The sequence below is a fragment of the Salvia miltiorrhiza genome, chromosome 2 (assembly GCF_028751815.1).
Source record: "Salvia miltiorrhiza cultivar Shanhuang (shh) chromosome 2, IMPLAD_Smil_shh, whole genome shotgun sequence".
NCBI classification, from domain to species: Eukaryota; Viridiplantae; Streptophyta; class Magnoliopsida; order Lamiales; family Lamiaceae; genus Salvia; species Salvia miltiorrhiza.
Genome location: NC_080388.1, coordinates 55,062,752 through 55,075,403, shown reverse-complemented (window position 1 = coordinate 55,075,403; position 12,652 = coordinate 55,062,752). Strand labels below are relative to the sequence as shown.

Genomic DNA, 12,652 nt, shown 5'->3' with positions numbered 1-12,652 from the left:
GTGAGTTTGAATTATCAATGTTATTGAATTCACAACTGAATCACTTGTGTTGGTTGTGAACTATAGTTTTAAAGCTCGAATTCACAACCAACACTATCTATAATTGTGAATTTAAGTTTTAAAACTCAAATCACAACTGAATAGTATTGGTTGTGAATTCAATCTTTGACATTTGAATTCACAATTGAATAGCTAGTGTTGGTTGTGAATTCGAGTTTTGAAACTTGAATTCATGACTAACATTATTTCGAGTTGTGAATTCAAGTTTTAAAACTCGAATTCACCACTAACACTAATTATAGTTGTGAATTCACGCTTTAAAACTCAAATTCACAACCAACATTAGTTATTCAGTTGTGAATTTACAACTAAAATTAGTGCTAGTTGTGAATTCGAGTTTTAAAGCTAGTATAATTTACAGCTAAGAATAATCTTAATTGTGAATTCGAGTCCAATGGATAATTTTTAAGTTTTTTATGTGAAGGGTAAATGGTAAATGTGGTCAATTTTTAATTTTTATTTTTTTTAATTTATCTTAGTGGACAATTTTTTTTACTATTCTAAAGTGGTCATTTTCAAAGTTCACTCAAAACATATTTAACTTCAATTAAAAAATTATAAATTACTTATATTTTTTAAACTAATTTAGTTAAATAACTATTAGCGTGCATCGGACGGGAGCAAAAATTTAGTAACTTTGAAGTTCAGGCTATTTTTGTTTTATGTTTTAAAGTACAGACCATATTTACAAATGACTCCAAAATTTGAGCCATAAGCTATAATTAACCCTATTTTTTTGGGAACCAACTCAATTAATGTTTATTATAACATGTGCACGATAAAAAGGAGTATTATTAGCCTATTAATAATAAATATTAATAATAAATCCTGTATTAGTGGCTCTCAAAGAAAAAAAAAATCTATCTTGTATTAGTGGTTTTCGAAGAAAATAAAAATCTTGCAAGACAAAAGCAGCAATTTAGCCCCTATCATTGACACTCCTATGACCTCTGGCACCCAATATTTAAGATTTGATCAGATCTGCATTGAAGCTATCTTCGGCCTCGCTGTTTGTGGCGGCCACAACGATGTTGGTGATAATGAACAAGCTGCAACCTTCGTAGCTCACTAAATTACACCAAGAAATCCAATGACGTTGACCCTACACGATTGTGTTATCGAAACAGACGTAGCAAAGGCAATGGAAAAGAGTACTAGCTCTGGATAGAGCCTGCCCACTTCCTCTGATCTGAGTATTGCTAGAGAAGTTTCCGGCGGAACTAGAGGCGACCGTGTGGTGGCCACCGCTGAACAAAGGAGAAGAGCAAGAAATATGTAATGGAGAAGGAGATAAGGGAGATTGTTAGCATTTTGAGGGAGAATGATAAACAAGAATGCCTCAAATTAGGCAACGCAATTCTCAAATTGAATAAGATGTTGGTGTTTTAGGGTCGGTAGACGTAAGATCTGCATTATCGGATCCTTCTTGTATTGGAGGCTTGGGCGTGACTTTTACAGCTGGCGGTGGCGTCGTGGCTGTTGCAGTGCTGGCAAGGGACCCACAAGATAATAAAAAAGAAAGGGTAAATATCACTTTATGTCTCATCGTTTGGTCGAATTATCGATTATGTCCCAACTTTTCGATAATATCTAATTGATACCCAACCTATCAACATCTTTTTAATTGTGTCTCGTAAAAAATTTCTGGCTCACGGAAATTGACGTGGAACGCCGAAGTTTGATTACATGGACTTATTAATCCACTTGGAATTGCCAAATTCATTATATTTTAATAAAAATAAATTTAACATAATCCATATCACCTCATCCTCTTCCCCTGCGCCAGAAGGACCGCATCATACCCTTCTCCGCCTCGCCACCGACCTCCACTCCTGCGACGCTGCCGCCACCATCATCACCGTCAAGCCTACCGTCAACGCCGTAGAAACACCAAAGGCCGTCTACCATCTCCAGCCTACTGTCGACTCTTCTCTTCTCCTCACCTTATTTCCTCACTCTCCACGAAACACCACAGGTCGTCTACCATCTCCAGTGGAATCCCGCATTCCCCGCCATCGCAGTGTTTCCGACGACGAGAACAGTCGGCCACCTCCTCCCCAATACTCAACAACACAAAGAATTTTGTTTATAAATCCTTATATTTCGATTTCTCTTCATTCTTCGATTTATGTTTCAAAAATGATCTATTGTGTAATAGTTGAAGTGAATCATGAATAGAGAAGAGAGCAAGAGAAAATCTTGATAGAATTTTGGTGGGTATACGATTTTGCTATGATTCTTGTAAGGGAATTTTGCTATGGTCCTCGACATCCCCAACTCCCTCCTCAGCCCCCAACCTCCCTAACGTCTTCCGCTACCATGTAGCCCTCTTCCCCTGCGCCAGAATGGGTCACCTCATCCCCTTCCTCCGCCTCGCCGCTTCCACTGCCCCGTGTTTTCTTGCCTCTCACCGGCTCTCTCCGCTGCTGTCGTCGATCTCCCTGTCCTCCGGGAACATCAAATTGACTTTAGGGTTCGAAATCATCGCACGATTGGAACAGAGGAAAGGTATTTCATGGCAGCGGAGGAATACCTGAGAGGAGAGGCCACTGCGTCGAACGTGTATTTCGTGGCGGTGACGAGCTTGGAGCGGCGGCCATCGTAGGTGCCCTTGCCCGACGAAGAGTTATTCCCTTTTCCCAAACTTTAGAATTTTTGAGTGCTGATTTGGGTTTTTTTTTCTTCACACTCGTTAGTATTGTTTTAGTGCCATATAATTATATATCTTTTTTTTTTAAAGTTTATTATAGCTGGAAAATCCAACTGTTTTAATATTTCCATGTCACAGTTTCCGACGTGCCACGTCAACTTCTGGGCGCCGAAATTTTTTTAGGGGACACAATTGAAAAAATGTTGTTAGGTTGGGTACTGATTAGATATTATTGAAAAGTTGGGACATAATCGATAATTCGACCAAATAAACGATGGGACATAAAGTGGCATTTACCTAAAAAGAAAATTAAATTTTACAATCAGTTGACCTTCATATAGAGCATGAGAGACTGTCTAATTAAATCTTGAATATAAAATATTAGAGATTGTAGGAATATATACGGGTGTTTAGTTGTTACTTTTGCCATGTTGTAACTTGGCCTCCAACTCCAAGGACCCAAAAACCGGAAAAGATATGAAAAACCGAGGATAACCAATCACGAGAGAAAAAGATGGAAGTTAATCATCATAATAGGATGGACTTATAACTAAAGTATTTTCGTTTTAGAATTGTGCTTAATTTTGGGAAGAAATAAATAATTAAAATTAAAGGGAAATGTGATGTATGCCCGTTGGTGACGCCCAATGACCAAATAGTCCAACTCTTTTTTTCCAATTTACAAGGTTTCTTTGTTCTCCTGCTCCCCGTTGGTCTCCACTGTCCCACCACTCCACACAGACTTTAAAATACAAAGAAATAAACAACAAACTGAAAGCGGCGCAGACACAAACGAGTTGCAGAAGGTGCACAACAATGGGAGCTATGGCTCCGCCTCCTCATTGGATTCCTCAAGACGACGTTTTGCTCAAAAACGCCGTTGAGGTACATCCCTTTTATTTTTTCTTCTACTATTTATTTTCCTTGAGCAAATTATTTTGTTAAATTTTACAGCCCCCACCAATGGCTGCTGCTCTTTTTCTGTATTCTAGGTCCAATTCATGAAAACCCCCTTTTTGCTACTTGTATTGATTTCGAGTTGTTTAAGATGGAATGTGAAAAGAGCTCATATTTTTATGGAGTTCAAGAAGTGTTTTGTTCCTGTAATTTCCCTTTTAGTATTTTTTTTCCTGCTATCTAGATTTCTGCGTTTTCCCCTTTATTCGTAATGGCGTACCCGCAGCTTTAATTTTTGGTTTGTTTATGTGGTCTCGTTGCATAATTTCGTACTTGATGTTGTTGCATGGATACCAGAGGTTCTTTGTTTTGTCTGCTTCGTGTTGATTTCTTTTGCCATGAGTTTCTTGAAACTTTATGTGAATTGACTTTTGATTTCTTTCGCCATGAGTTTCTTGAAACTTTATGTGAATTGACTACAGAACAACATTTAGTTATGGTGATTCTTACATTATGTGGAATGGGTTTAAAACTGATATCGTAATGAAGAGAAACCTGTAGAATTTAGTTTATTTTCAGTTAGAAATGCATGGTGTTACGATAAGAGGAAGTTTTCTATAATTGGTCATATTGATGAGATGTGATTTTATTAACTAAAATGCTCTCTTTTTCAATTTTCTATCTGTTGTTGTGAACTTGGAATTAGTGTTCCGTGATATGCCCTTGTTCCATAGGCTGTGGTTAAACGTGGTGATTCTAGGAATCCACATGTATTAGTTGTCCAAGATAGGCTATTATTACAATCGGGAAAAAATCTTTCAAGTGGGAATGAGCTTTTCATCGTAAAAGATTATTACCAACTAGTGATAAGGCTACGTAAGACACCTGCCAAATGGTAAGTTTGAACTGGCATATGTAACAAATAGTGCAATCTCTTTCTTAATGTTCTGTAATAGTTTTTGAGCAGCTGGTGCTGAATTTTGCCAATCTTAGCTAAACGTCAAAATCTGAGAAAAGTTGAGCAAAAGTAAAACGTAGTTTAGTTGCTATTGTAAATTGGTGATTTATTCCAGAACCTTGACTGGTTTTACTCACTGCATGAGTCCAGTAATAATAACATAACAAACTTTGCTAGTGAATATTGAAAGCTGCGGCATTGTTTGCTCAAATATTCTTAACAATTTGACTTCACACCGTATCGCCCTATTGCTTGTTCAGATCTCATGCTAGTTTATAATCCTTGGTGCTTTAAATAAAAGGTAAGGCTGCTTTAATTACTATGTGAAATAGATCACAGTAAAAAGATTTATGGAGATGAAATATATGGTGCTCTACTCAAATAGAATTACCATCTGCTATCTATGTGGACTGAGGTTCCTGCGGTTCATTCATGATAAAATCATGCAATACCTTTTCCGTAGTTACTAGTACATGTTAAGTAAGAAGGGTAATAATTATATAAGCCAAGTCCTGACGTCCTGGAAGCCCTTTTCTCAACTTAAGAAAGAAACAATTGTCAGTAAAGTCTGGGTGCCTTTTTTCTTTGTGTTAGGAATTAAGTATCACAACTACTCTTTTCCAGATTAGAGAAGTAAGGAATGTCATATTTGTGATATGTTTATTGTTGACAATGACATCAAGCAGGCAAGTAATAATTCTCTAAAACTTTATAATAAATGGCTCAATGTGAATCATATGTTATAGATGAATTTTGGTATCTTCTTTCCTCATATTATAATCTATTTATTTCCATTGCCTAGTTCTTAATAAGAACGGTTGAATGCGCATAAATTTCTATATAACTATATTCATGTAGTGCAGGCATATGTTTGAATAATAATCAGGGCGTTCTGTTGCATTCCTTGTTAATTCTTACCAAAATAACCAAATACAAAAACAAATGAAATTTTAAAAAATTCATTGTTTGCTGCATTGAGTATCTGTTTGGGAGACCATTTGTTACTTTCCACGTTATTAATCATGTTTGATTATCCTTCACGACCCTATTATCTGTACTTTAATGCACCAGAATGGTAACATAGAATTTCCATCTGTTCCTCTGTTTCTTATTTTGACTCTAGGCTGGTGCTTCTTTGGAATCTCTAGCTAAAGGTGCTGTGCAATTTTCTCGGAGATATACTGTACAGGAGCTGCAAGATCGCTGGGTTTCTCTTCTCTATGATCCTGTTATTTCTGTAGAGGCATCAACCTACATGATTTGGGTTGAACGTTTTGGGGTAACAAATCAATTGAGACCTAATAAGTTCGAAGGAGTAAAAGATATAGCTTGCAGTTCAGGGAAGAGAAAAGCTGAAAGTGTCCGGAAGTATTATTATGCCATGCGTAAAAGAATCTGTAATGAACCACTGGATATGATGGGTATCAATCTTGCTTCTGGACCTGGTTGTTCTAAATTTAGAGAGGGTAATGAATTCTCATCTGTAGATTGCAAAGTTGGCAATCCATCTTCAAATATTCTGGGAGGTCAAGGCCCAGATTACAGCATTACGCCTCATCCCTTTGCTGAATTTGGGCCGCATGCTGCCGAGTCCACTGGAAATGGTCTTACGCCCTCTTTCAGTGGTGTTCAAAATCATGGGCAAGAGGACCTTGGTGGGGAAAATGTGTCAAACAACCTTCCTTATCCATATGAAGAGAATATCTCATTAACTGGGGATTGCAGTGAGATCCCTGGATTTGGCCAATCAAAAGATTTGCCTCTCTGTAACTTGTTTGAAACTGAGGGTTTAGTGAACCAGGCTAGTGCGGTTTCAGAATTTGGTGATCAGTCATTTCCTAGTTTTGGGTGTTCACCTCCTATGCCTCAGATGCCAATTTGGCATAGTTCCGAGGACATTTCTGCAACAGAACTGCCCATTGAAATTGTAGATGCAGACCTGCAGCTAGGAGATGAATTTATGATTCCCCAGACTGCAAATGAGTCAGATGCATTAGGATATGGTTGTGGCCCCTCAAACCTTAAATTGGAAACTCCACTCTCTTGTGATAGCATGATAGATATGACTTCTAGCACACAGGAATATCTTGAGGTGTTGTTCGACCTTTCTAATGACGAAGGGCTACTCTACATGGAAAATGATGGAAAGGAGGGTATAGAAAAGTCTTATCTTGATGGTTTGAGTTCGCTTCTATTGGATTCTCCCAATCAGTGCGATTTGTCTGGTTCAGGTCTAGGCGAGGCTGCAGTGGTTCCAGATGGACATGTAGCTGAAAGAAGTGATACACATGATGGAGGGTCCTATGACAAGGGCATCCGTGATCAGCAGGAAGTTGCAGATGCTCAAGTGTCAGCCTCTGAATCTACTATGAAAGTAGGTCCTGAATATCGTAATGGAGTCATTTGTTGCACATTAAACACCGAAGACCCAGAAATTCCTAGCAATGATGATGTTTTTCTTCCCTTCCGGTTTCCTTCTCCTACTAATTCCTCAGGGGCTCACTGGGCATTGCATGAGCCTAGCTATCTTGGGTCCTCATCAGTTAAAAAATTCTCAAGCACTTGCAATGCAAATGGAGGACATCTTTTGATGAAAAACACCCGAAAAGATTCATCTGTTCCTTCTGGCAGGATGGGATCATTCCATCCGTCAGATGCGGGTTTAAGATGCCGAAGAGATAATGGAGTTAAATTCGAGCTGCCCGAAAGTAGCGTCCAGCATGCAGCACTTAGAGAAGCTCAGAACAGTGACAGTCCGAATCATGTCAGTTTAGCAAATGTGAATGCCCACAATTCAATCACTGGAGTTGTTAAGGGAGGTCCCACAGAGATGGGACAGGGAAAGAATATTGGTTTTACATCCCTTGGCCCTTGCCAAGACAAGCATGAAAGTAGTTTGCATCTTCATCAAAACCTTCAAAAGAATTCTATTGGCAGTCGGAGTGCAGTGGATGGCATAGCTGAAATTCCAAATAATGGGTCATCAAATGTGGACTTGAGTTTCCAGCAAACTGATGTCCCAAAGGCAATGGATCACTCCCTACTGTCAGATCACGAGGAGCTCTTGTCTGAGAGTGAATTTGACGTGCCTTATTTTTCTGATGTAGAAGCAATGGTATAGCATCTGAAGTTTCGTAATTCGTTATTTTCCTGTAATTTGCTCGCATTAATTTCAGCTTCTGCTTGACTACGTCCTGCAGATCCTAGATATGGATTTGAGGCCAGATGAATTTGATTTATACACCAGTCCTGAAGGTATTTCTCCACTTTTCTACATGTTAACTTGCAATTATTCCAAACTCTCGGCCAAAGGGATGCTCATAGATAATTACACTTTGGTCGTATCTTTGTTTTTCTAATCTAAATGAGTTTCTAGGGGGTATATTCGCTAGAGTTGCTTGTGGAAAGCTTAACTTTCCATTTTCGCATCTATCTAGTCTCTATGTTACCAGAAAAGAACTTGGCTGCCACTCCTTTGCTATTTGGCTATTAGCGCTTGGTTTATAGTATCCTACAATTTTCTTATCTTGTGTGCTCTTATATTATCTAAAGTAATACTCTGTCCCTTAGTTGTCTCTAATCTTTTAGGGTATCATGATTCTCAAATTATGCACAATGAAATCCTTGCAGTTCAGCTATATCAACTTGAAGAAACCAAGAGAACAATCATAAGACTGGAACAGGCAGCTGATGCTTTCACACAGAGAGCCATTGCTGGTCAGGGCGCATTTGCTGTTTTATATGGGCGTTGCTCAAGACATTTTATAAAGAAAACTGAGGTATGACCTCTCAACCAAGTCTATAAATCTTGCATAAAAAATGCTGCTTACGTCTGCCATAGTTGCATAATCACTCAGCCAGTGGAGAACACTGTTGCCTGCAAGATAACAAAATCTGCAATGAGCTTTCTCGGTTGTCTTCTTTTACTGTATATCAGTTCTTGGAGGTGGAGTTCCAACCACTGCCTTATTATTAATCAAATATTAGGTCAGGTCATCATTTATATTGTGTGAGGCTCAGCTAGGCTGGTTAAGGTACAAACCCACAAAGGGCTATACTAAGGCACAAACAACACAAACATCCACATTTGTGTCTGAAAATGAGCCATGTTTTTCGTGAGACTCAGAGCTTTGGTTCTTTAAAGCTTGTTTGAGCTCGTCTATTGAGGCCTGTTAAATTAAATGAGCCAAGCTTGAATTCGAGAATACTCAGCTCATTAACTCGTGATCAGCTTGTTAATGTACTTGTAAAATTGGAAATACTGTGAACTTTGAGGTACTTTATGTCCAATTTCCTGTCTGAATTTTACTTTAAAAATGAAACGTCATGGCTTTCAGGTGTTACTGGGCAGGGCAACAGATGATATTAAAGTTGACATTGACTTGGGAAGAGAAAAAAATGGTGGTAAAATTTCTCGAAGACAGGTATGCTAATCCCCAAACTTATGTTATGTGAGTAGATAATCATAATTGTTAGTTTTAGAATTTTCCTTTTGGGTCACATTGATCAATATAATACAAAATAGTGCTTTCACCATACTTGCCAAAATTGAGAAATTTGTGGTATGAGCTCATTGGGTTTGGGCGTTCTGTGTTTGTTCTCCTGAATTTAAGATAAGGTCCAACAAAAGTTGCTGCATGTAAGTCACTGCGTTCTGCAGAAATAATTATTAACTAAAGTGGGTTCACATAAGATAGGATGTCAGGCTAAGAGATGTAACTTTACCGGGACATGTAGGAATTAGGTGATTGGAAATCTGGGTTGCATTCTGGACCATGTGTTATTTGTTAACTATGACTGCCCAGCACTTTGGACGTCTCATTGTCAACAGCCAGTCCCCATATGGGTGAAGTGTTTCCTATTTGTTTCAAGTTGTACATACTGTCCAATAATAAGTGTTAATTCTCAGAACATGCATCCTACAATATAAAAAGGGATAATTGGTTGTAAATACACAAGCTTTGGACCTTCTCTGGGATCGCACACAATTTTATTTTTCGGCATAGAAATACATGAATTTAAGACTTGTCTGATTTGGCACACGAAATTGAATTTCCCCCAAATTGATTTTTACGTGGCAATCAAAACGAAGTTGTTTTGATTGCATAATTTTTTTTAAAAATAAGAAATAAAATGAAAGTACACCTAGCACGCCACCTCTCTCTCATCCCTCCAACAGCCCCCTTCCCCGGTGACCAGTGTCTCCAACACCACCACCACTACCACCACGCCCCCTCCCTGTCGACCACCACCAATGCTAATTTCCACACAATAGCGAATAGCGATCAATGAAAACCTTCCTCCTCTCACAATAATGGCCACCACTGTTCTCGTCTGACCACCTGAAATCTACCAACAACTGAAGCGGCAGAAATTGGGCATGGTGTCATACCTGACATGGCGCCGCAAACCGTCACCGACTGCCTGCTGCTCAGCCGTCACAACCTGCTCAATGCACTCAAGCTTGTCTGCAATCTTTGTGTCAAAGGCACCAGAAAATCCGATATGAGAAGGGTTCTACAACGCTGCACTGTGGCTGCTCAAGCACCACCCCAAAACCCTCGCTGGAAGAGAAAAGGTCTGAGTTTCGATTCCATTTTGGGGCTGATGGTTTGTCGGAGCAGGCTGCGTGTAGATGAAGGTTTGTCGGAGCAGGTGGTGGGTCTGATGGTTTCACACTCCATTTTGGCACTCCAGGAGGAGGGAGGTCTTTGTGGTGGGGGGATGGTGGTGGTGTTGGCGGACAAGGAGAGGTGCTGTTTGGGGGGGGGGGGGGTTGAGGGGGAGAGAGAGAGATTGAGGTGGCATGCTAGGTGTACTTATCTTTTTTTGAAAAGTTATGCAATCAAAACGACATTGTTTTGATTGCCACATCTATTGGTTTGAATTTCAAGTCTTAATTTTGGTGGAGTGCAGACCTTTTCCTTTGATTGTTGTATGAGATGAGAGCTGACGTTTCTTCATTCCTTAGTACATATGATGTACCTTTCCCAACTCACTGAGGAGATTTGTATATTTGTGTGCATGCTTTCTCTATGCTAAGTATAAATGATTGACACTGAACAATGCTTCGACTTCACTTTATAAAAAGACTAAAAGAGTCTTAGTCTTCTGAAAACTGTAATTAATGCCTTGGCAGTATTACTGGATAAGTTGACCGGTATTTCATTCTCCTCTGAAACCCACTATCTAAATTTAATCCATCATCTAGTGCCAACAAACATGCAAATACTAGTATTAGTTAGAACTTTGGCCTGAGCTGTGAATTTGTGTTTAGTTTCTTCATATCATTTACGCTGGATTTTCACAGCTGATTTAATCTGTTGTTAGAAGGTGTCTGCAATGCAAGATTCAAATTGATGTACTGCACAATATCTTATGCACTTACATGTATGTTTCCTTTTTTGTCGGGGCATTGGTTAGGCTACAATGAAGATGGACATGCATGGAGTGTTCCATTTGAAGAACCTCGGAAAAACTCCAATTTACATAAATGGCAAAGAAGTAGCCCCTGGACAGAGCCTAGGCCTTACTTCTGGCTGTCTTATTGAGGTACATCTCACACTTTAATCGTCTTACCATAATTCATCCTCTTTATTAAGCTAATTGTTCCATCTGGCATATTTCTTGTTTCTTTAGAATACTTAATCACAGATTAATGCAAGCCTCTAAATTCCAGGTAAGGGGATTGAGCTTTGTGTTTGAGACAAACCGTAAAATGATAAAGCAATACGTCGATAGCTCTGCAGGAGGAGAGGTTTTAGCAGATTATAAACCTTCGATGAGAAGTTGAACGAGATAATCATATTCAGGAAGGTGCTACTTTTTTCCCAACACTTTCTTGAATCGGTACATGTATAGAGTAGTCACCATTATTTTTTTTCCTTCTCTCATAGTTCCAACATTAGGTGGACTACAGCTCTTTTCTGCTAACGAGATTTTTTCTTGCATCTGTTTACTCCTAACCACATTTTTCTTGAACCTGGATAGCTACAAATTTAGCTTGTTCATATGCTGTAGAAACTCTAATTTCACAGGAATTAAGCCAAGTAGAAGAAAAGTTCTACTAAATGCCATTCAATTTGTGATGTTGATGCCACGGTATGTTTGTTTGCTTCCTCCTTCTACGTGCTTTGTATTGATCCAAGAGATGCCTAAATATTCTTCGATATTTTTCTCTTCTCACATATTTTTTAGTACTAATATTTATTTTATCTAACGAGACATATATCCGTGTTCTAGATATTATCTCGAGAGTTACAATTTGTCGTGCGTATCGATAATTTGGGGAGCAATAGACAGTGTGTTGGGAAAATTATGAAACAGACGTAATAATTACTATGAATTAAACTTGCACACGTATATTCGTCTAAAAAAATTGCACATGTATATTTCTAACTTTTCGAATTAAATGTGGTAAATTTATATGATTAAAACACATACTTATATTTCACAAAAATTTGGGTACAATCGGATGTACCATACAACTGAGTTGACTCGTACTCAGACCTTGACCCGCTTTTTTGATCTGACCTTGCATCCTGACTCAAATCGTGTAAATGACTTTATTCGGTTATATAAATGACACTGCCTATAATTGACACTATTCGGTTATATAAATGACACTGTAATATTTTAAAATGTTATAGTGTCATTTTCAATCTTATAGTGTTAATTAAAAAAAGTGTCATTTATATTTCTGAATAGTGTCAATTATACACATTATCATTTATAATGTTATAGTGTCATTTATACGCAGTATTATTTGTATAATTGAATAGTGTTAATTACAGACAGTGTCATTTATATAACCGAATAGTGTCATTTACACGGTTCGGGTCAGGATAAGGATGCGGGTTAGGGTGCAACCTTTCATGTTATTTGTTTATGGATATATCATTCATATATTTGTTTCATTCATGAATTCATTCATTTAATATTTAAATTATAAAAACATTCGGATGAAAATAATGTATCTTCATCTAAAAAAAATAACCTGCTAGATTTTCACTAGAACTTCCAATGGTATTAAAGTCCCCCGAAATCAAAAGGTTATAGTCGAAAATAGCAGCTAAAATATTATGGTC

At 38.2% G+C, this 12,652-nt stretch overlaps 1 protein-coding gene across 2 annotated transcripts; it reads left to right on the top strand.

Moving 5' to 3' along the window:
• The first annotated feature begins 3,372 nt into the window (after nt 1-3,372).
• LOC131010315 (uncharacterized) lies at nt 3,373-11,636 on the top strand. Of its 2 annotated transcripts, none has more exons than XM_057937774.1 (7): nt 3,373-3,595; nt 5,689-7,680; nt 7,766-7,820; nt 8,196-8,344; nt 8,903-8,989; nt 10,989-11,117; nt 11,245-11,636. In XM_057937774.1, the coding sequence occupies exons 1-7, from the start codon at nt 3,527-3,529 to the stop codon at nt 11,356-11,358; spliced, it is 2,595 nt and encodes an 864-aa protein (XP_057793757.1). In that variant the 5' UTR covers nt 3,373-3,526; the 3' UTR covers nt 11,359-11,636. The 2 variants fall into 2 exon arrangements, with proteins under 2 accessions (XP_057793757.1, XP_057793758.1); XM_057937775.1 differs by having other exon boundaries at nt 3,407-3,595; nt 5,714-7,680.
• Nucleotides 11,637-12,652: the final 1,016 nt, after the last annotated feature.